At 44.4% G+C, this 23,981-nt stretch overlaps 1 protein-coding gene across 1 annotated transcript; it reads right to left on the bottom strand.

The window, feature by feature from the left end:
- Positions 1–351: 351 nt before the first annotated feature.
- On the bottom strand, positions 352–23,719 carry NSFL1C (NSFL1 cofactor). Its single transcript, NM_001132038.1, is given in 9 exon segments — positions 352–755; positions 2,514–2,678; positions 9,372–9,509; positions 9,911–10,020; positions 11,099–11,191; positions 11,853–12,018; positions 15,083–15,157; positions 21,223–21,320; positions 23,610–23,719. Coding segments are annotated over 9 exon segments (1,113 nt in total). The 5' UTR covers positions 23,715–23,719; the 3' UTR covers positions 352–592.
- Positions 23,720–23,981: the final 262 nt, after the last annotated feature.

Raw genomic sequence — 23,981 nt, 5'->3', positions numbered from 1 at the left:
AGCACAGGGAAGTATTTATTTTCACCTTCTGAAGACACTGTGTGCATGTAGCTCTGACTTCCCACTTTAGGGAACTCTGGCTGTCACCCAGTTTTATCTGGGCAAGTGATATATTCTCGTGGGAACAAGTGGTGGCGAAGCCTCTTTCTACACATTTCCCCTCCTTCCTCCAGTCATCTGTGGGGCTGGCGGGTGGGACACACTAGTGAATAAGCATTGTGTGCCACAAGTTTTTATGCAGAGAAGATGGAAGGAAGTTTCCTCCCACAGGCCCCAAGATAAATATAATTTTAAAGCAATTAAAGCCTGCTTCAGTGGGAGAGTTTCCGTACAACATGCTGGTGATATTCCTTCAATTTTTTTGGTTGTTTTTATTTTTTTTCATTAAAGTCCATTGATCGTCACAAAAACCCAGGAAATGCAACTAAGGAGAAAACAAACGTCCAACCAAGATCTAAGAACCCAGAGCTATGGAGGAGACGTTGCACTGGACTGCTGGGTGTGCACAAGGGGGCAGGAGGGGCGATCCCCATGGGGCATGGCCACTGGCCATGGGAAACACAGGAGGGAGGCCAGGCAGCTGGCTGGGCGGTTATGTTAACCGCTGCACGATGACAGCATTGAGCAGGTTGGCTTCCTTCAGGGTCTGGCTCTCATCGGCCAGCTCTTTGTTCGGGAAAGTAGTCATGAGGATAAAGCTGGTGGCAGCCATGGCTGGCCGGGCATCCACGATGAAGAGTCGGATGTCGCTGATCCTGCAGGAGTTGGGGAAGTGGTGAGCAGTGCCATCCTCTGCTGTCCACACCCCTGCCCTGTGGAAAGCTAAACACCTTGCAAATCCCCTTTCCTGACTTTCTCCACAGAACAGTGAAAGCTACGCTCAGGCATGTGGGACCAGGTCCCTTTCTTGCCAAGAGTCCTTCACTGTTGTTTCCATTTTCCTTGAGATAAACACCAACAACCCTACTGTGTTCCCAAGGACTACCTAATTTTATACCACCCTCTTTCCCCTCGTTCTCTTCTGCCCACTTTTAGTTCATCAGGCCATATTCTCTTCCCACATTTGGGTCCTTCTTTCCAGAGGCTCCCCTGCCTGATCCCGTTCCTGTAATCCTAATCACAACTCAGGCCTCGGATCAAATGCCACCTCCTCAGGACAGCCTTCCTTAGCTCTTTGTCTCCATCCCTGACCCTCCTTCCACGTTTCTGGGATGATCTGATTAGTGTCTCCTTCTGCAGCTCATGAATTTCACAAGGACAGTGTATGTCTCTTTTGTATGTCACAGGAGGCACTTAAACTATCTGTCAGAAATTAATGGTCAACTTCTCAGGGCCAGGAATCATTTCTCCAGACACTGCCTGCCTTCTGAACCTGGAGATCATATGACAATGAAACCACCTGGAAACAATGCCTCCTTTCCTAGAGCACTTAAATATAAGTTTCCTTTTTGCCCCAAACCCCTAAAATCTATGCAACTTACAATTTGGCACATCTAAGGGCGTGGACCTGCAGGATTCTGCCTGTGACTTTTAGCAAACCAAGCTTTTTCACCTAGCAAAGCCCTCTGCATGGGCTGTCCACCCTGGGAATGGGCAGCAGTGTGCTGAGCTTAATGAGTGAAATGAAACTGAGGCAAATAACTCACATCACTGGGATGGGTCACTCCCTTAACCACCAGGCACTTGAGTGTAATGAATGTTCCTGATGAAGGAGGTCTGAATAGGCTCTAGATGCACCTGGCTCACAGCTGGGGCTTGTCTCCCGCTTTTACCCACAGGCAAGCCCAGTCAATACTCAATGATTGACAAACAATTCACTGATCCCACATGTGGGTGCTGGCTTAGTTGGCTCATGACCAATAAAATTTAGACACTTCTGTTCTACAGAAAGGAGGTACCAAATATATTTACTGGCAACAGTCCTCTAGCACCTCTCCTACTAGTCTCTTCACTTTGCTGTGGCTCAGTTTCCCCATCTTTAAAATGAAGAAGGCACTGATCCAGCCCAGATGGTCTGAGATGTAGAGCAGGCGTTCCCAGAATTCTCGACAGCCAGATCTAGAAGAGATCTTCCTGGCCCAGTAATTTTCGCAGGCCCCTTGTGGGGAGGGAGGTGGAGGAAGCCAGGTGAGTGGGACACTGACACTGCACCCCCTTCTCCTCCATCAACCACAGCAGTTCTAATTTGATCTCTTCATAGGACTTTAGCATGGGACTTCTTCTGAAGTCTGGTAGCTTAAAAAAAGCCCTGAGAAATCTAATACTCTAATTTTACAGATGAAGAATGAGACACACAGGGGGAAGTGAACAGTCTCTGGCCACACTAATGGAAGAGTGGGGACCAGAACTTAAGGCTTCAGACTTGTAGTCCTTACCACCCTCATGTCTGCTTTGGGGAAGGCATGGAGTGCCTGCTGGTATTTAGGAGGAAGAACGGCTCTCTGCTTCCCACACATTTGCGTGAGGCCCAGAGGACACTCCTAGAATAAGCTATGCCACACAATGCAAGGTACCTGTGGCTGTGGTTAAATTTTTGCACCAGCCTCCCGCCGTCTGCAAGCCGAATTTGGATGTTTGTGGTAGGCTCTGATTCGTCGATTAAGATGGAAGAGCTGGCTTTGGCTTCATTTTCTGCCTGTTGGGCTGGAGAGCTGGTACTCAACACCTGGGGGGCAGTGCTGAGGAGAGAGGATGGCATCAGAACACAAGCAGAAACAAGGCCCCTAGCAAGAAGGGAATCCCTTCTTGGACTGTTACTGAGCATTTGCTATGCGCCTGGCATTGTTTGATGCTGCTGATCTATTGACCCAGACAGGGAAAATCGTGCCCTTATGGAACTTACAGGTCCAGCAGAATTCACCTCAAACCCTGAGTCATATGTTTCATACGTTATTGCTAGCTCCCTCGCTCCTGAGTAACGTGGGCAAGTTACTTGGCCTTTTTCCTCCTTGGTGTCTTCAACTGAACAAGGGCTTGAAGGGAGGAGAGCAGGACAGCCTACGGTGGGAGAGACAGGGTCATTAAGGCTGGAAGACATAATAGAACAGGGTCAGTTTTAGCCTCAATGGAGTGGTGGAGGGGAGTGTTTCAAGTCTGCAGCTGAGGCAGCCTTGGCACAGCCTGGCAGGTGAGTGGCAGGATGCAGGCAAAGCAATCCAGATTCTTCTTCTGTGATGGAATTTTCAGGCCTGCATTACCTAGTGCAGCTCACTCACATGTGTATCTGTACTCATACATCCACTATTGAGGGCAGGGGAGAGAGTTCTAAAGGGCACTGAAAAGCCAATCAAGTGCTGGGTACTGCTGGGATTCATCATACAATGAACAGGACACGGTGTCAGCCACAGTGTTAGATTTCATATCTCAGGATCACATGGACCAGGGTTTGAATTACTCAAGCACCCTTAGTTTCAACAAAGGTAGTAATTAGATTTTTAAAGGGTTAAAGCTATAGGCCTTGCTTAGTTTTTGTGAGGATTAAAGGGGAAAATTGCATAATGCACTCAGGATGGCTGACAAACACAAAATGCACATAGGACTCCCAATTCTCCACAACTGTATGGAGCCACCTTCTCTCCTCCAAACTACCTGTCCACTTCACTCCCAGTCTTTCTCTTAGCAGATGACCTGACCTAGACCTTTGCAAAGAAGAAAGGCCAGTAGATGAGCGTTTGCTTCCCCTCAAAGCCTCTAATTAGATCAGTTCTTGTAACTTACTCTTCCCCCTTCACAGCCCCAAAAATGGTACTGAGAGCAAATCCAACTGAAAGTGCTTTCCAAAGTGTGTTCCATAGGAAGGAAGGTGTAGGAAAGGCCACATATTACACCAGCAGCTTCAGAGGCCACTGGCACATTAAAGGTTTTGAGAGATTGCACAGTTAAATATTGCCCTGAAGCATATAATTAAAGAATGACTGAAAAGTGAACTTACTCTTTTCTGTGAATGTGAAAAACATGGACTTACAGAATTACAAAGTAGAGCTCAGAGGAGAATGTCGCCCACATTACTAGCACTAGAGAAGTTGCTTCTATGCATCAGCCTCAAAGCATGTGGGACTCAAAAAGTGTGGGCTGGGACACACAGTTTAAATGACACTACCAAAGGCCACAAGAGTTGCTTGGAAATAGTGAATAGGTAAATCTCATATACCTGTAAATGCCTAAGCTCTGCACCAAGCTTGTCCAACCACCCATGGCTCATGGGCCGTATGTGGCCCAGGACAGCCTTGAATGAAGCCCAACACAAATTTGTAAACTTTCTTAAAACGTTATGAGTTTTTTTTTTTTTGCTTTTTGTTGTTGTTGTTAGCTCATCAGCTATCATTAATATCAGTGTATTTTATGTGTGGCCCAAAGCAATTCTTCCAAAGTGGCCCAGGGAAGCCAAAAGACTGGACATTCCTGATCTACACTATCTCGTTTTATTCATTAGTTTCACAGACATTAGGTCAACTCTCCAATTAGACTTTAGGCAGCCTGTCCCTCAACTATTTATAATAATTCAAAGTATATGTACTCATTGAAACCACCGCCTGCCAGAAAGGGAACTATAACATTTTCAGGCAGGCCTAAAATGAGAAAGACGCTGTTAAGCCAAAATAGCTGATATCTATTCAGGCAAGGGGGTGGGGAGTAGAAAAAACAGGAGTGACATTTACATCGACTTTGTGCAGGTATTGTCTAAAGGGGCTTTCGCAGCCACGACCTCACTGAATCACCACAACCATCCTTTGAGATGGGTGTATCTCCATTTTATAGATGAGAACACACACACATGCTATGGATCATTTTTAAAAACTCATGCAATAAACAAGCTTTCTTTCAGTATATATTCTGTGTATTCCCACCAGCCAGGATTTTGTCAAGCTTTACAATTAGGATGGTTTATTTTAGAAAAATAATATTTACATTGAAAATGCTTTCTCAAACTTCTTGAGTTTCATTCCTCACTTATGAGCTGATGACCCTCAGCAAGTTACTGAGCATCTTGGCACCTCAATTTCCTTTTCTATAAAATGGAGATACTCTCCTTACCACACCTCCATGCCTTTTAGGGGAAGCAGTCTCTACTGTCTCTATTACCAAGGAGAGTTGGTGTGATGCCAGAGAAATGGCACAAGCTTTGGAGCTGTGCCACCTACAATTTGGCCTCCGCTCTGCCTCTAAACTAAACAAACAGTGTGGCCTTAAGCAAGTCACAACTTCCCAGGGCTTCAGTGTCTTTGTGTGTAAAATGAGGAGCTGCTCTGTTGTGAGGATGAGACGAGATAATGTGCACGCAAGGCCTGATATTTAGGAAATCCTCCACACAAGGAAGCAGCTGCTGTTTGGGTTTGCTTCCCAGCACGTCCTGTTGCAGACTGCTGGTGGCTCATCACTGGAAGAGATGAGGAAAGCCTGATGCCTGGACTTGGCTGTGTAGCTTCTGACTGGCTGTTTCTCTTACACACTCCCTAAAAATTAGGTAAGGCAGGGTGGCCTGATAAACATGGTGACTATTTATGAGGCACCCATTCCTAAGCCAGGCCCTGTGCTGAGTACTTCACATGTATTAACTTACTTAACCCACAGGCTTAACCCCCAGCCTATGAGGTAGGGATTCATTACAAATGAAGAAACTGAGGCACAGCAGGGTTAAGCAACTTGCCCAAAATCCCAGTGTTGGTTCACGGTAGAGGCAGTATACCCAAGCTGTCTGGCTCTCCATCCTGTGCTCTTCACACTGTCCCACTCTCCTGTTGGGCCTTACACTCAGACAGGTATAGGCCTGGATTTCAAGACCCAGTTTCCTCATCAACAAAACAGAGTTAAAACTTCCCAGATAGTTGAGAAAATAGCTAAAAACATGCACTGTACCCAACACATACTAAAAGTACAATCAAATGTCTATGTGGCTATGTAAGAATATCCAGGATGCTATGCAGGTTGGCAGGTAAAGGCAGAGACTGGAGGGACCCAGCTCTGCACTGGCCAGCAATATGGATCTCACCAAGTCTCAGGGTCCTTCTTTGTAGAATGGGGATCAAAACAGGATTAAAGAAGATAAAATATGTGAAATACTTAGCATAGTGCTTAGCTAACAACATAAAACACTCAACTAACTAATTACTATCATTCTTCAAGGTCCTGCCCCACTTATATTTGCCTCAATTCTGGACCAAAATCAACTGGAAATGCTATCAGCTGCCATGCGCTGTAAGTGGAAGGTCACCTGACAGGCATTCCCAGTCTGTACTGCTCTCAAGGAGGATGGGGAGTGGAAGAAGAGGAGAAACCTGAAGACCAGGCCTCCTGATTTTTCAAATAATAAGAGCACATCATTCAAACAATATTAGTTCCATAGTGCTCTAATCATCCCACAGGGCAGCCACATGCATCTGTTCAAAGGAGGTGGCCTGTCAGCTCTTCCTGAGAAGTGACAACAGCTGGGCTACTGCTCCCAGTGAGCGGCTGGCCATCTGCAACTGTGAGGGTGCTTGATTCACAGGCAGGAAAGGTTAGAGCAGACATCTATAAATAGTGTTTTTTGGTGTCTCCCTGCAAACATCGTAAGTTATGGGGAAAATGAGTCTCAATTCAAGAGCCCGAATCATCCAACTCCTCCTATCTTTACAGGGGGAATAAACTGGCACTAGGTACTTTCTTGCCACAGTTACAAATACTGAGACCAGCCATCTTCTCCACAAAAATAACCACTACAGAAGGCACGGGAGCAGCTAAAGCTCACTTCCAGCAGCAGTGACCCCTCCTCCCAAGTGCACTCTTGCTGTTTGCAATTCGAACCTTCAGATCAGCTCCCAACTCAAACAAACTAACGTAAAACCTAAAATAACAACAACAACAAAATTCTCCGGTTTCTCTTCAGATTGTATATATCTTTTGCCTTTTACCGAAACAACAACAAAAAAATTTAATACAACTGAATTTTCTCAAAATATTTTAACTGAGACAACTTATTCATTCACTTGAAGTATTTTCCCAGATAATTAAGATTTTGAAAAAGGCCAGTACTGACTGATTTTTGAAGCAAATCTGAGAAAATTTTCAGGAAAAATTTCAAGAAAAGTTCAAGACTTTTGGCTTCTGATCATTTTGGTTCACAAGACAATGAAAAATGTAGTAAAATTTATGGGAAAAACTAAAGCAGCTGTCCTGATTTAGACTGAAAAGCTAAAGTCCTATCTCACTTAGCTATATAAAACTGTGGCTGTTTTTTTTAAGCTAAGTTTTCATAAAAAGCCAGAACTGAAATAAAATGCAAGTGGAACTGGCAGTGAACACTTACTTTGTTGATAAACATCATGGTGATATCAAGTTCTATCTTGTGCTCATTCTCCACATTAATATTTATTCCTATCATGCTAAAATAGACTTTAAAGATATTTTAATTTTCTGAGATGCAGAGTTTCACACACATAATATGGTTAGACTTTCCAATAGTAGAAACATTTCCTGTATTATAAAATCATACCCAAAGTGCATGGTGTTCTGAAGTTCTGAGCCCTCCCTTGTAACTGGTCGTGGGCATAAAAAATATAACCTTTTTGAAGGGCAATTTGACATCTTAAAAATATGAAGCCCTTTTGAAACAATAATCATATGTCTAGCCCAAGATTAAAGAGTATACGAAGATTTAATCACAGAGATATTCACTGCAATGTTGTAATTCTGGTAGCTGCCTAAATGTTTAACAGCAAGGAGTGGTTAAATTATAGCACATTTATGGGCTAGAAAATCATGCAAGCATTATAATTAAAAGTGTAGAAATAAACTTACTGATAAAGGATGATAGTCATACTTCACTGATAAAGTAAAAAGCAGGTGATACAACAGCATGTTTACAAACACATGCAAATGAGTAAGAGAAGAAAGATACACTTGCCAGATATTTCTGGGTGTTAGGTTCAGGACAGCTTTTATTCTTTATCTGCACTTTCTATTAAGATGAACATGTATTACTTTAATAATCAAAGAAAAAAAAATTAGGTGCCCTATAAAGCTCATCACAACTGACAGGGACACTCTCTGTGAGAAGAGCTGTCCTGGGCTAGTCCACAGCCCTTGATGCAGTAGATGAAATGATGAGAACAGGGATGACTTAACTACTTTGGGCCTGGTAAATCTAATACCCTGAACTCTGCCCTTGCGCCTGATGAGGAATGAATGGTCAACAGGCAGGTAAGGGATTCTAAGAGAGGGCCAGCCAGAAGCTCAGAGGGCATGGTTATTAGAAGACCAAGCTTTGATCTCTGAAGATAGTGAGGTGAGCAAGGGCAGTAGCTACTTTGAGAACTGCCAGATCTAAGTTAGAAAGGATGTCTCATTGTGCAGGAGTGCAGGAAGGAATGCCAGTCAGAAGGCCTGGGGTCTTGGCTCTAACACACACCAGCCATGTGCCCAAGGACAGGCCCCTAATATCCAAGAGCCTCAGCTTTCTCTCTATAAAATAAGGATCATATTGTCAAGGAGGGTCACTATGCTCTGAATGCCTATCATGTGCACAGTTCCCTCTGAAGAACACTAATCAGGTGACCCCATGGCCATGGCCAAAGCTAAGTGGATCCTGAGAGAAGGCAGCCTACCTATGGGCTGGCCAAGAGTCTGGTGGGAGAACCGTATGAGGGATACCAGTGACTATTAACCAATCAGATACCATCAGAGGGTTTGAATGGAAGATAGAGAATGTCTGTTAGTAGAGCGTACAGGAGTGAGAAGGCAGTGGCAGAGGACACAATGCAGAAAAAGTCACAAGTGGCAGAGTCAGTGTCAGGAAGGGCCAAATAAGTAGAAATAAGAGCTGCTGAGCTGCCATAATGGTGGCACACCAGCCTGCAAAGGGGCAGCAAGGTTCTTGAGTGTCCCCGCATCCTGAGCAACACACTGTGAGGCCTGGCTAGGCGAGAGTCTGTAATTCCTTATTCCCCTTGGAATCCTCATTTCAGCCTTAAGCCATCAAGGAGATGACACCTTCCCTGAACACCCTAGATTACTGAGCCACAGCAGCAATTATGTTACACTTTCTGCTTACATTGACTGCTCACTATGGAACAGTGTTCTACATGCATCAGCTCACTTATTCCTTGCAACAATAATCCTAGGAGGTATGGACTCTTATTAGTACCAATTTATAGTTGAGGAAACTGAGGCTATACAGTCCAAGGTCACACTGCTAGAAAGTGAAGCAGAGATATAAACTCAGGTCTATTAACTCCAAAGTCCATGTTCTCCACACTCTTCCTCCCATACAAATAAAATTTGAAGTATTTTGTAAACAGTAAAGAGCTAATAACCAAAGTGAGTGATACACAGGGTCTGCTGGGCTTGGCAGGTGTGACTGACACAGTCTAGCTCTCACCTGTGCTGCCCCTTACCTGCCCAGTTTCTGACCCTCGCCAGTGAAGGCTTTGAAGGCTCCTTTGGGCTTCACAAAGTCCTCGTCCCGATGGTCCTCCATATCCAAGTTCACCTGTCCACCGTGAGCTAGCCTCCGAAGCTCTGCTGGCACCTCCCTGTGGGAGAAAAGACCATGCTGGGGTCCACAGAGAGAAGATGGAAATGACAGTGATAGGGAAAAGGGGAGAAGAAACCTCTCAGTCCCGTGGTGAAAAATCGCTCGGCCTCCAAAGAGAGCAGGCTACTCTGGTGGCTACCTGCCTGCCTTCACCTTTTCTCTTGTTTGTTCAGCCATGGCCGACACCTATTTCTTATTTGGCCACCTAGCTCTGCCTCAGGCCCAAAGGGGAAAAATGGACATACAAGGTTTTTGGAGCAGATCTATGAATCCGTATCTCAACTATGCTGAATCTGCTTCAAACAATTTACTTCTCAAATAATAAACATTCTGCCTCCTCCTTTCCCAACTGCTATCCACTCACTGATTTGGGACCTAGAGGAGGGCTTTTCCACTCACCCTCTGCGGATAGACTCCAGAAACTGGGCATTGGATGGGTCTTGGTAGCTTCTGAGTTCTCCATTATCCAGGCTGAATCCACTCTTCCAGAGTTTCAATACTACATGAACCTGTGATGACAGGGAGTAAACAGTTACCAGGGATCTGGCAAGCATACCAATTTGAACTTGCAAATTAGCAGGTTTTTACTATTTCTCAGTGATGCTACTATTAAAACACACATAGAGAGACACACATATATTCATGTGTGCACAAGCAACTCAACAAGCAAACTAAATAAGCATTAACCTAGAATAGGAAGGTGGCCTAGCACAGACTAACAGCAGGGGTTTTGTTTTAGGACACCTGAGGTTGCATCTTGACTGTGCCACTCACTAGCTATATGGCTCTGGGCAGGTGACTCAATCGACGCTTTGCTTGTGCTTGGTATGCCGTGAGTGTCCGACTAAACTACCATGGGAAATCTTGCTCATGGACTATTCCACAGTCATTAAAAATGTTATCTGTAAGTTCTGTTCACAACAACTCCCATACACATTCACAGCAAAGGGTCTAGAAGGCTAAAAACCAATGCATTAGCAGCTGCCTCGGAGGATAAAATTTTTATTTTCTTCTTGCTTGACTTTATTTTGGAATAAAACCCAAAATGATTTAAAACATATTATAGAAATTAATGATCACAAGACTACAAGAAAATGTTTGTGGTATAATACTGAATAAAAAAGACTCAAAATTGTGTGTATGATTACACTTCTGGGGAGGGAGACCCTATGCACAGGGCTAAAAAGTAGTGGACAATGAGGAAAACTAAAAAAAAAAAAAAAAAAGAAAAATTGGTGTTAAGTCTTCTCTGGTGGTCTGAAGACCAAGTTCTTCAGCTATACTCGCATCACTAGAGAACCCCAGATACACTGTACCTCTGCCCGAGATCCATGGGCTGCTCAAAAAACTCCTTCATTTGCCCATCCCCTTTCCCCACCTGTTCTCACCAGCTCTCTCACCCAGCACCCATGAAAGCTCCTTTGATTTTCCAGTAAGCGTCTTTGTTCGTGAACCACAGCAAGGGCACTGTCTCTGTTAGCTTCCCTTTCAGAGGCTGCTGGTTAATGCACAATATGTAACCAATCCCTTCAGAAAAATGGCAGAACAGTCCACAAGCTTCCCTCATAGGAAGGTGGATGCACTCACATCTTGGCTGGAATGCTGCCTCTTTTCTCCTGCCACATAGGCAGACTCTTCCTCTGGTGCTGCCCCAAGGCGGTAGCCACCTCCTGCAAATGGCTATAAGGGACAAGTTCATACACATTTAAGGGGTTGGTCCATGGTACAAGGGTTACTCAGATACAATGATATATATATCTTAGGTAAGAGGAAGAAAGAGGACAGGGTTCCTGATCAAGCTTGCTAGCTACTAGATGCACTTTCTCTGATATCAGACTCAGTGCCTACATGCCCAGGCAGTATGGTAAATGAATTAGGTGGCCAGAATTGGGGTTAAGAGCTGGAAGGGGCAGTGCCTGGCTAAAGGAAACAGATGCTACTAAACTCTCATTAACCGTGACCATGTAGGAATTTGGGTACAAGACAATATCAAAGACTTTTTGATTTTCCCAAAGGAGACAGAAATCCCGATTTTATATAAAACAGATGACTATTAATTCAAGTAAAACAAAATAAAACACTAAGTAAGTAAAATTTGATAGGCCAAACAAAACATGTATGCAGAACCCAATCTAGACCATAGGCTGTAGGTTTGAAAACTCTGCCCCGAATCTTGGTTTCACGTTAAAGGGTGAGATAAACTACACTCGTGTTCTGCACAGAAGACCAAGTAAGCAAATGAAAAAAAGAAAAAAATCAGTCACTACCAGGGTGAAGAAGGTGGCATTCCCGGTTCTGGAATCTCAGTCCTGTGGGCACAGACAATGACCCTTATACTCACTCTCGGTTTACTGGTCTCTCCAGGGCTCTTGGTCACTCGCTCCACAGCTACAGCTCCATGCTCTTTGGCACCTTTAAAGAGATCATCCACCAGCTCGTTGGGACTTTTCTTCCTGGGAGGGCCAACAATCTGCTGTCCACTTCTCTCTGAGCCCCCAGCATAAAACCTGTGTACAAAATACACCTCTAACATGAAACACTCATGGAAAACATGAATAGAGCATGTGCCAGGTTGGTGCTGGGCACACTGAGGCAAAGGGTACAATGCCTGTCTTTAAAGAATTTACTGGCTAGCTGGGAACACATGGAAGGAGGCAAGCAGGTACAATGCAGTGTGAGCAGCAACAGAAGTCAGTAAGGGAACATTGGGTGGGAAGGACAGCCAAGGCTTCCTTTAAGGGTTTCTTCTGGGCTGAGTCTTGAGGATAAGGATGAGTTTATCAGGTGAACAAATTGGGGAAAGGCATTCCAAGCATGCAAAACAGCTTATCAGCTCAGGAGAGAGTCTCAGCTGGGAATATCAATCTGGTGGCCAGGCTCCTCTCCAGGAGACAGTGACTGCAGTCATAGTCAGAAGTAGCTACCACTAGTGACTTGGGGTTAATGGTGGCACTGGCATGGTTAGTACAAGCAGCTAGGCTCCAGTCTTGGCTCTGCCACTGTATGTCCTGGGTAAGCCAGTGCACTACTCTGTAACTCACTTTCCTTGTCTTTGAAATGGGAGGGAAGGACCACATGCCCTACCTACCTGCTCCTTAAGTCAGAGCCGTGAGGTTCAAATCAGCAGATGTATGCAAAAGAACAAGCACAGAGTAATGCACACAGGTAAGGTGGTGTGACACAGCACCAGGAGCTCCCCCAAGCCTCACCTCACCTTGCCATTCATGTGACACACACTGTGGCCCCTGAGGAAAGGGTACTGGAGGTCAGAGAAGCTCCAATCTCAAATACAAGCCCCAAGACACCCACACTGGGCTTTGCAATAGGCCAGGCATGGCTGGAGATAATAAAGTTAGTACTTTTTTATATGGGCCTGAAAATCAGTTGTCATGCAGCCTGGCCCACTGCCTCCTTATTACTCCTATTCAGGGCTAAGTCAACAGCTTGTCCCCAAGCGGGAAAAATTGAGAACCTATAAAAATTAGTCTCAGCCCTCTATTTCCTGACATTCACCAGGGAATGAGAGGCAAAGCCACAGGCCCTGACAAGGACAACAGTACCAGTGTCCTTTCAGGTCTGAAATGCTGAGGGGTCAAGGAAGTAAGCGGAATGTGAAATAAAGGAAGGTCACTGCCTGGAGGACGTGACTGGGTGGGAGGAGAATGAGAAAGTCATTTAGGAGCTGGGCATTCACGTACTTGATGACACTGCCTTTCACTCAGGAGTGTGAAACCCTAAAATTAACATACATTTTTATATCCAGGAGTATCTAAAAGGAAGGTTTTGAGTCAGTCTGAAGGTCACAATAGGAATGAAAATAGAGAATAGAACACATGTAATTTCTCAGCCCACTTCCCCAAAGACTGACCATGATGAGATAACTGCATTCCCGAAATAGTCATTATACAATTTTCCTTAGGAATGTCTGACAGACCGAGGCAGATCCTGTGGAGAACCAAAACCCATGAAATGAGGCTGGCGTTCATTCTTGTTCATTCCAGGTAGATGAAGTTCTGCTAAGTGGACTACAAAGTCTTTATTTAAGGGATCTCAAAGCCCTGGCTTCAGAACTGGGAGCCTGTGATCAAGAGCCTTAAAAATATGCATGCCCTTGACCTGGTATTTCCATTTTTAAAAACTATCCTAAAAAAAATCTGAAACGTGGTTAATTAATCCACAAAAATGTTCACAGCACTGATATTTACAGTAGTAAAACACTGAAAATAATCTAAATGTCAGGCATCCCATATAACGGATTATTATTATAGCATATGAAAAAGCATATGAAGGATTTTAAGGACATAGGGAAACGTCTGAGATGTAGCATTGATCCAACAAAACCATATTTATATACAGAACAAAGACTGGATGGAAATATGCCAGAACATCAACCGTAGCTACCAAAGGGTAGATTAGTTTAAGAATTTTTCATTATACTAGTCTGTATTTTCCATAATGGATATTTTTATTATAATGTTCTAAAGGTTAAAAACAAATAGTTGATGGGTCCATGTCTATTGGGGGAAATATACACTTATAAGCCTATTATTCTGTTTTTTACATGATGTTTTTTAAATTAAAAAGAAAAAGCTGGAAAGAAATATACCAAAAAATGGATACCTGGTTACGTATGGACTGTAATATAACGAATAACTTTTTCCTTCTTTTCCTTATTTTTTAAAATTGTAAATTGGCAATTTATAATTGTATATACTTATGGTGTACAAAGTGATGTTATGCTTTAACAATATGAAGTGGATTAAATCAAGCTAGTTAGCATATTCATCACCTCAAATACTCAAAATTTTTGTGGTGAGAACACTTGAAATTAACACTTGGCAATTTTGAAATGTACAATGCTGTTTTATTAACTATACTCATCATGCTGTGCAAGAGATCTAAAACAGAAAAAGCCCCAAACCATATTCCTCCTGTCTAAGATTTTATACCCTTTGACCATCATCTCCCCATTATCCCCTCACTTCTGCCTCTGTAACCACACTCTGTCGATTGTTCTAGATGGGAATTGTTCTAGATTCCACACATGAGAGCATGCTGTATTTGTGTTTCTGTGCCTGGCTTATTTTAGTTGCATAACGTTCTCTATCCATGTTGTTGAAAATGACAATTTCCTTCTTTTTAAAGAGTAGTATTCCTACTGTGTATATACACCACATTTGCTTTATCCATTCATCTGCTGGTAAGACACTTATGCTGATCCATAACTTCACTACTGTGGAGAGCACCGCAATGAGCATGGGAATGTAGACACCTCTTTACAAATTGATTTCAAATCTTTTTAGTCAATACCAAAAAGTGGGACTGCTAGATCTTTTCTTTGTTTCCCTCCCCTAATATTCCTCAATAAATACATTAAGTAACGGAACAGGGGTCACTTCTAAGCTACAAGGAGTAGAAGAGACTTCCTAAGATATAACCCACACAGACCAGCCCACAGTAGTAATGGCTAACAATAACCAAACATGTTTACCAAGTCCTGTTCTAGGTGATTTACACATTACCCTGGACTTCCCTGTGAACTGTCCCCCCGACCCCCTCTAGAAGACTCACCTCTGGCCTTCCTCCTCTTCCTCATCTTCATCTTGGTCATGAATGAGGTCTCTGAAGGATGTCACCCTATTATCACTGGAGACACAGAAAGGAGCAAAATGATCTCAGGGAGCATTAAGAAAGGTAACCCTCATCACCAGCTGCTAAGGAGGTGAAGACACTGAGGTTACATTTTTGGTAAGCGAGAGGAGGACGTTATGTGGAGAAAGGTTAATCCCCTAAGATTACACATAAAATAATGTGGCATTTATTTTTTCAAGATCACACAGATTGAGTATAAATTAGAAAGTCCTATCGTGAGGTAAAATGGAATCCCAATTTAAGCTGCCCTGGCTTTAATAAAAACTAGAAAGTATTTATTAATATTTAGGAAAAAAAGCAGTGTTGTGTGGGGTGGGCACAACTAAAAATGAGTACAGGCTTAAGTAGTACAGACAGCGGGGAGTAATAGGGAAACTAAGAAAGGCTTACCAGAAAAATGAAATATTTGGACCAACTGCCAAAGAACTAGTGGACAGTCATGGTGATGGGGCTGCTGGGGAAAATGGGTTGGTGTAGCATTATAGGAAAGCAGCATACACAGTGCACAGAGACTACAGAGTTGAAGGAAGGACACACAGCCAAGAAGTGGGAATGAATGAATATGAGGGTGACAGCACTGAAGGAAAAGCAAGCCCCAGTCTACTTCTGCTGCAGGTTAGTCAAGAAGTAGTATTTATTTTCAGAAAAAAAGCAGTGTTGTATGGGATGGGCATAACTAAAAATGAGCATGAGAAGGGTTAATTCTCTTTGACATTATCTTCCACTGCCACTTTCCACCTAGTTTAGATCTGTCCTCAAGGAACAAGCTTAAGTTTTTCAAGGATCATAAAGACAAGTTTTATCAAGATAAAAAAAAAATTCTGTATTTCTTAGGGGAAAAAAGCAGCTTCCATATAATATGGGACAAAGAGGGTGATATGGTTTGGCTCTGTGTCCCCACCCAAATCTCATGTTGAATTGTAATTCACAATGTTGGAGGAAGGACCTGGATCATGCAGGTGGATTTCCCCCATGCTGTTCTCATGATAGTGAGTGAGCTCTCACAAGATATGATCGTTTTACAATGTGTGGCACTTCCCCCTTCACACATGCTTTCTCCTGCCACCATGTGAAGATGTGCTGGCTTCCCCTTCGCCTTCTACCATGATTATAAGTTTCCTAAGGCCTTCCAGCTATGCTTCCTGTACAGCTGTGGAACTGTGAGTCAATTAAATCTCTTTTCTTCATAAATTACCTAGTCTCAGGTAGTTCTTTATAGCAGTGTGAGAAAAGACTAACAGAGAGTAATACAGGTTTAGTGAGGCTTTAATGAGCTGTTTACTAGGAAGAAAGCTCCAGTTCAGTCTTGAAGATTTATTTCAAGGAGACAATCAGGGGACAGAAGAGTTTTGAGGTTCCATCAACTAGAAGTGAGAAGACAAAAACCAATCAATGCAGCAAACAAGCTCCCTGCATGAGTTGGCTCTTGAGAACAGTCTGCTTGGCATTCCTTGATGCTTGATATGACATGGTTCAAAAGGATCCAAGTGATGAGATCTGTACTAGTACCCTGAGAGTACTAGTTCCACTCATTCATCTTCCCAAAGGCAATTTTCCATATACGCTCAGCCTAAAGTTTCTTCCAATGACTAGGCTAGGATGAGCATCTATGAAAAAAATACTTTCTATCTCCCTGTTGTTAAACTTTCAAATATATGTGTGTACACTTGCTTGGGCAAATCACTTGCTCTGCTATGGCTTTGTTTCTTTCCCCCAAAACTCATATACCCAGACTCTGATGGTATCTGACATTGATTCTGGTATCCATGTACCAGGTTCCAATCCCAATTCTGCCTCCTACCCTTGGGATCTTGGACATGCTATTTAAATTCTCAAAGCCTTCATTTTCTCACATGTAAATAAGATAATCACAGCACCAACCTATGTGCAGGTGGGGTACTGATGCACGGAAAGTCTTTTGCATGGTGTGGCACATTTAAGTACTACTCTTAAGTAGCAGTTCTCAAAGTGTGGTCATGGACCAGGAGCATCAGCATTACAGTGAACCTGTCAGAAATGCAAATCCCCAGGCCCCCTCTTAATTCTCCTGAATCAGAGCCTCTGGAAGGGTATCCAGCAATCTAGCCTTAAGGAGCCCCTGAGGTAATTCCGACATATATTCAAGTTCAGAACCACTGTCTGGAGTAATGCTTTCAGTTACCTTATGGCATGGATGTCCTAGGGATATTACCAATTGCGCAATACTTTTGTCCTATGGTCTCTACAAATTGGCTAAATATCTCAGAAAGTTCAATTTTTCAATATTAGAACTATCTCCCAGGCTACTCTGGCATACTGAAGTGGCACAAAACTCCTTCATCAGATGACATTTTCTGCTTTTAATCCGCTTACCCTAGCTCTGCCTCTCTGTGATGATGGAAATGCTCTATCTGCACTGTCCAACAGAGAAGCCACTAGCCACATTTGGCTATTAAGCATCTGAAATGTGGCTAGAGAAAATGAGTAACAATGTTTGTTTGATTTTAATTAATTTAAATAGCTAGTGACTACCTTATTGGATAGTGTAATTTTAGAGAATCAGACAATCGTAGTTCCCGGAAGTTTAAAGTACAACTTTTGCTGGATGAAAGAGGGAGAAAAAAGGAAGAAACTGTTACCTCTTGCTTGACCCTGCATACAGGGATGGGAGGTGCTGGCAGGGAGGTAGCATGTGGCAGTAGAAGCAGCTTTGGACTTAGGCAGACTTGGCCTTGAATCTGTGGTAACAGCAGCTGTAAGTTACTAGACCTTTCTAAGAATTAGCATCCTGACCAGCGAAATGGTGAGCACCTTACCTATTTCAAAGCTGTTGAACAGTATCAGAAGAGAATGCAGGTGAGAAACGTGGCAGAGCTTTGGTGACTGCTCCTGAAATACTGGCCCTCCCACTTCCAGGAATTTACAATTTACTTGGGGAGAAAAGTTAAATTAAATATCAGGAAAAGAGTTCAGGGCAATGTGGGAGAGATGCCATCCAGTAGTATGTGGATATAGTCAAAGAACTGAAGGAGTGATAGTTGTGACTGGAGTTCTGTGGAACAGAATTATGGCGTGCAGCCTGCTCACAGGGTTAGGAATAACATGCTCAACAGAGTGGGGATGGAGGTGAACATGGAAGGATGCATGGGATTTGTATAGGCAGAAAGCAAGAGAGCAGGCACACCTGATCAGGTGAGAGGCTCAAACAAAAGCAGGAGAACCAAAAAAAAGGAAGAATTAGAGCACCAAAGAAATCAGTTTGGTTGGAACAAAGGATTTAAGAAATGAGGAAAAGGGAATCAGATTAGGAAGGTAGGTCCAAGGGTAAACTCTGGAGGACTTTGAATGTCCACAAGAAGAGGCAGAACATCGTTGGGGCTGAGAGCTGAAATGCTGAATGTAGAAACAGCCCTACATTTAAATCCTTGTTTTACTAGCTCTGTGATCTTGGAAAGATACCCAACTTCAGTGTCCTCATCTGTAAAATAGGAATAGTACTAACCTCAGTGCTAATAGTACTAACAACAGTACTAACCTCACAGGGTTGCTGTGAGGACTAAAAAGATGTTCATGTAAAAGCTTAACCCAGTGCCTGACTCCTAAATACTCAATAAATGGCAGCTGTTATTATTGAGTTTAAACTGTCTCCTATAGCAATGGTTAACATTTTTATGTCTCTCAGCCCTTTGAGAATCTCATAAAAGCCATGGACTCTCTTGCCACAAAAGATACCTGCTAACATGTACACAAACTTTTGCCTGTAATTTCGGGTATTAATAATTTAGAGATCTTCTCACGCTCATTTCATAGATTCCTCCTAGGGTTCTTGGGCTCCATATTAAGAATCCTTATTCTAGAGTTGGGTGTTGCTCTGAGGCAGCAGTGACAACATAAAAGGGTATGTGAGAAGTCGAAAGTGGGGGATGGGGAGAGGGCAGCAGCTGGCTAAGTGTCCTGCAACTGCCAGGTGGAAGCAGAGGCAGGCCCCACACAGAATTCCTCTGAGGTGCTAGCACAAGTTTGGCTTTTCCTGAGAATGTAGTCCTAGCATTTGCTTTCCTCCTCAACAAGGACAAACCATGCAACACACTGCGCCCTCCTCCCTCCCTTTTTCTTGTCTTCAGTTCTTTTCTAAGCCTACTACCAAGTCTGAGCCTTAACCAGAGCAATAAAGCAATGCCTCTTGGACCGAATGTGTGTCCAGTCTTTTTACTCACTTCAGTTCTAATGTTAAACTCTATGTCCTTGATTCTTTTACTTTTATGCCTATTCTTTTTTTTTTTTTTTTTTGAGACAGAGTCTCACTCTGTCGCCCAGGCTGGAGTGCAGTGGCGCAATCTCGACTCACTGCAAGCTCCGCCCCCCGGGTTCACGCCATTCTCCTGCCTCAGCCTCCCCAGTAGCTGGGATTAAAGGCTCCTGCCACCACACCCGGCTAATTTTTTTTGTATTTTTAGTAGAGACGGGGTTTCACCGTGTTAGCCAGGATGGTCTCGATCTCCTGACCTCGTGATCCATCAGTCTTGGCCTCCCAAAGTGCTGGGATTACAGGTGTGAGCCACCGCACCTGGCCACTTTTATGCCTATTCTTAAATGTACATTCTTGTTGGGGAATAGATAGAGTAAACAAAACAGGTAAATTGAGAATGAATGCTAAAAATGATAATACTAAAATTATAATAACAACACATGCTGTGTTCTATTTGCTTTGTAAGTATTAACTCATCCAGTCTCCCATGTGGTAGGCACTATTACCATTTGACAGGCGAGGAAAATGAGGAACTGAAACGTTAAGTAACCTGCCCAAGGTCACAAAGCTTTTACTTAAGTGGCAGAGCTGGGATTTGAACCAACGCAGTCAGGCTCCTGGGCCCATGCTAATAAACCACTGCCTTAATAGAACTTTGGGATTACTGGAGAAAAGAAAGGAGTAAACATGTAACTGGCATTAGAGACTAAGTTTAAATCTCTCCCCCTCTATAATTCTGACATGCCAACATCCCAACAACACCCTAAGGTGGCTGTCAAAGACTCATACCCCAGAAAATCAGCCATCTCTACTAGCAGCTGCAAGAACAGAACTTACCCTAACAACATGTCCCAAGCAGTAATACCCAGATGTGCCATCACCAACATCTCATAGGTTAGCACGTGCAAACAGTTACAAGATCACTTTCCTCCTACCTCTTTTCTCTGGATGGGAGTTAGGGAAAGAAGAAAGCAATGAGATCTGAGGTTAGTGCTCCTTCTTCGAAGGGAGGAAATATATTTTAAACCTCAGTTGCCTTTAGAGAGAAACATAATTTACCACTTCATGGCAAAGAAACACTGTTGGTTATATTCTGGGGTTGAATTCAAACCCAAATAAAATTTCCTGGCTAAAACATACACTAGAGAGTAGAAGCAATAAGGAGAAAGCAGAGAGGGGAGACACCTCTGCTTACACACTGTCTGTAAAGGTTCAGACACCTTTACAGGAAGCACCCCTGCCTGTCTTCTGGAAGACCAGCATTGTCTCACTCTGCAGAGCACAGGAGTAATCTGCTGTGGGTGCTGTGGGAGGCAGTGACAGGGGATGCAAATGGGATTGCAAAGGTTAACACTGTTTTACCTAGTAAAACAAGGTCTCCCTAATCAACTTGGCAAAGGGTGGGTTACACAGATTTATCTTGTACAAGACTTCTTAATAAAGTAACGGGCATCCTAAAATATCAAAATAGCTTTTCTAAGTCATTTCGCCTAATCTTTCACATCTATAGCACCCTTGAAAGGAAGTTTTTTGGCTTTTACTTAAAAACTTTAGAGTTGCAGTGGTCATTCCTCATACTACGTAAGTAAAAGTCTTAAAAGCAGGTTTGTGGTTTCCCCCAGGGTTGAACCATAAACCACACCCAGTTAAAAGTCATGCATCTCTGTATAGGAAATGACTGAGGCCTGCTGGGAAGTACTACCCATTGACTCAGTCTAACCTTCTCATTCAGACCTGGTCCACACACCCAGGCCTGAACCCTCTGGTCAGAAAATAGCTCCTCTTCACTGCTGGAAACACTCATGTAGCAATAATTGAAGCTGGCCCTTACCTGGGGGCTGTGCCTCTGGACACTGAACTGGGGGTTGCCTGCGAAATGGTCACAATGTCTTCATCCCCTCCATCCTCATAAAAGCTCGCTAGCGCGATCTGAAACAGAGAGGTAGTACCTTGGGACCCTTAAACAGGCCTTCACCTAATGCATATCTCCTTTGAGCACAAAGGAATACAGACATGGCCAACACTTACAAGGTAGCTTGCATCCATGGGCCAAAGAAAATTAGACCAGAAGGTTAACAGCTCAGCTGTTAGTCTTTGTGTCAACTGAAAGAAATTCCACCCACTAAGGTGAAAAGAAGGCAGTAAGAATGGCTGGGGTGGAAGACACTCTTTATTCTCATTTTATGAACAAACGTGATCTAGTAAAAGCAGACATTTAGTGAGCATTTACATGCCAGGTTGTTCTGAGCGTTCTACATATGTTAATTTGTTTAATCCTCAAGAACTCTATGCTATTAATACTCTTATCATCTCATTTTATAGTTGATACAGAAGCACTGAGAATTAAAAAAAATTTGTTCAAGTTTACACAACTGGTAAAGAGTGGAGCCAGGTTCCATCCCTGCTAGTGTGCTCAGGCCCTTACTCTTAAGCGCTTCCAGTACAGCCCGGAGTCAGGAACTGTGGAGTCAGTCCAGGTTGCTACTTTTCCTTTCTTTCAAGTTGCTTACTAATCTGTGAAATGGGGGTACCTGTCTCACCAACCTGCACACTGGATGAGAGAATCCATTAAGATTTATGCATACTCGCATCTTAGGGCTACACATACAGAAGGAATATGGGAATCCTTTGGTCATTTGTGACATCTCTGTCACCAACTCAACGGACAGGCATTTACTAATCACTTGCTTTGCACAAACACAAGAAAGCATTGAGGTCACAGAGATGAAATAGACATGGCCTCTGTCCTCAGGGTCACCAACTTCACAGGAGACAGTGAGCTGTCATGGGATAAAAGTTATCTGCTGGGAGGCAGTGTGCTGTCTCAGGACATGTAGTGAACTGGCATTCTCAGGGAGCCTACATTCAAGTCCTGTTCCTGCCAGGCAAGTCACACGCATGAGCCTCAGTTTCCCCACTACAATGTGAGGGGAACGAGACAGAAGATCTGTTGGTCACAACACTGTGTGCTTTTAGGTCTTTCAGGTAGAAACTTTTTATTTCTGCCCAGCATAGGGTCTTCCCATTGTGTCTAGGTGTGATCTAGGTGTGATGCTTTACCTAATTCTTATGTTTGGGGAGCAATTTACGTTTGGCAGCAGACTCAGTTCAAATTCCAACCCCACTACTTACTGGCTATGTGACCCTGAGCAAATTCTTTGCCCTCTGTGCTTCCAATTCCTCATCCATAAAATGGGTCTAGTCTTTACCTCATAGTGTTGCTAGGATTAAACGAATCATATTGCGTAAAGTGCTTGGCACATGGTGGTTTAAAGCTTGGGCTCTGTCTGCTTGGAATCAGACAGAACCGAGTTCCACTTCTACCTATTCTGCCTGGTAGCTAGTGAGGCCTTCAGCAAATTACTTAACCTCTTTAATCTCAGCTGCAAAATGCGAAGGTTAAATGACAAAAGACATGTAAAGCAGTTAGAACAGCGCTTGGCTCATGGCAGGTACTCAATAAATATTAGTCATCACCGTCATCATCTACCTAAGACGAGGCTGGCCAAGAATATTTATGCAATTCTTTCTACAGTTAATTACCGAGTGCTTATTATGTGCCAGGCATTGTTCTAGGCACTGGGAATTCATCAGTGTACAAAAATCCCTGCCTCGTGAAGCTTAAATCTTCTTAGCAAGTATTTAGTGAATACTCAGTACGTGCCAATGAACTACACAGCAATTTCCACGAGACTCCCATTTTACAGATAAGTTAACTACGAAAGGTGAAGAAGCTCCAACCTTGCGCCACCACCCCAGAGGTATTCTCCCAGCAATTAGGAAGGCTGGGCGGGGGTCAACTCCCGGGCTGGACTTCGGAAGTGGAAATGAGCGGCCACCTAGTCCCGAGTGGGGCTTCACCCAAGAGCTGCTCACTCGGACCAGCCTGGCCTCCAGCAGACATTCGGCGCGGCAGCCACGCCCCCAGAAGCTCCCTCTCCTCGCCGGCTGCTGCAGTGCCCGAAGTCTCGCTGACGCCGCAAGCGGGCGAGGCAGAGTGAAACTGGCACGACAGAACTGGCTGGGGCTGGCCCGCGTTCCCCCGCTCCCAAGCCGAGCAGGCGACGCGTGACAAGCGGTCCCGGGACCATGAGGCCTGGGTCGGGCCGCGGTAGAGCGGGGATGACTGTGCGCTTCGGCCGCCGCGGGCTTAAGGCACCAGGCACCCGCTCCCAGCAGTCCCCGGCCCACCCGACACAGCCCGCCTCGCGGCGCTACCTGCAAGTCCCAGCCGGCCGACTCGAGAAAGAAGCGGGCCCGGTCCTCCTCGGCGCCCGTCACCGCCACGAACTCCCTCAGCGCCTCCTGTCGCTCCGCCGCCATCTTCGCCCCGTGCGCCTCCCAAAGCGCTCCGGCGGCCGCCGCACAGTCCCAGCCCCGCTGCCGCGTTCCGCTTGCCGGTCGACGAGGCCCAGCCGATGAGGGCCCAGCCGATGGGAGCCCGCCCGCAGCCCCGCCCCACGCGGTGCCTCTCGCAAAGCCCTCCGTGCGGGAAGCCCCGCCGCTCCGCGCCCTCTGGCGACTGCGGCGCGAACCGCAGCCTAACGGCGGGGGTGGGAGCCCGAAGGATGAGAGGCGGGGCGGGTCTTA

The sequence above is a fragment of the Pongo abelii genome, chromosome 21, assembly GCF_028885655.2.
Source record: "Pongo abelii isolate AG06213 chromosome 21, NHGRI_mPonAbe1-v2.0_pri, whole genome shotgun sequence".
Taxonomy (NCBI): Eukaryota; Metazoa; Chordata; class Mammalia; order Primates; family Hominidae; genus Pongo; species Pongo abelii.
Note: the sequence above shows the minus strand (reverse complement) of the source record. Positions and strands in the feature narration are given on the sequence as shown.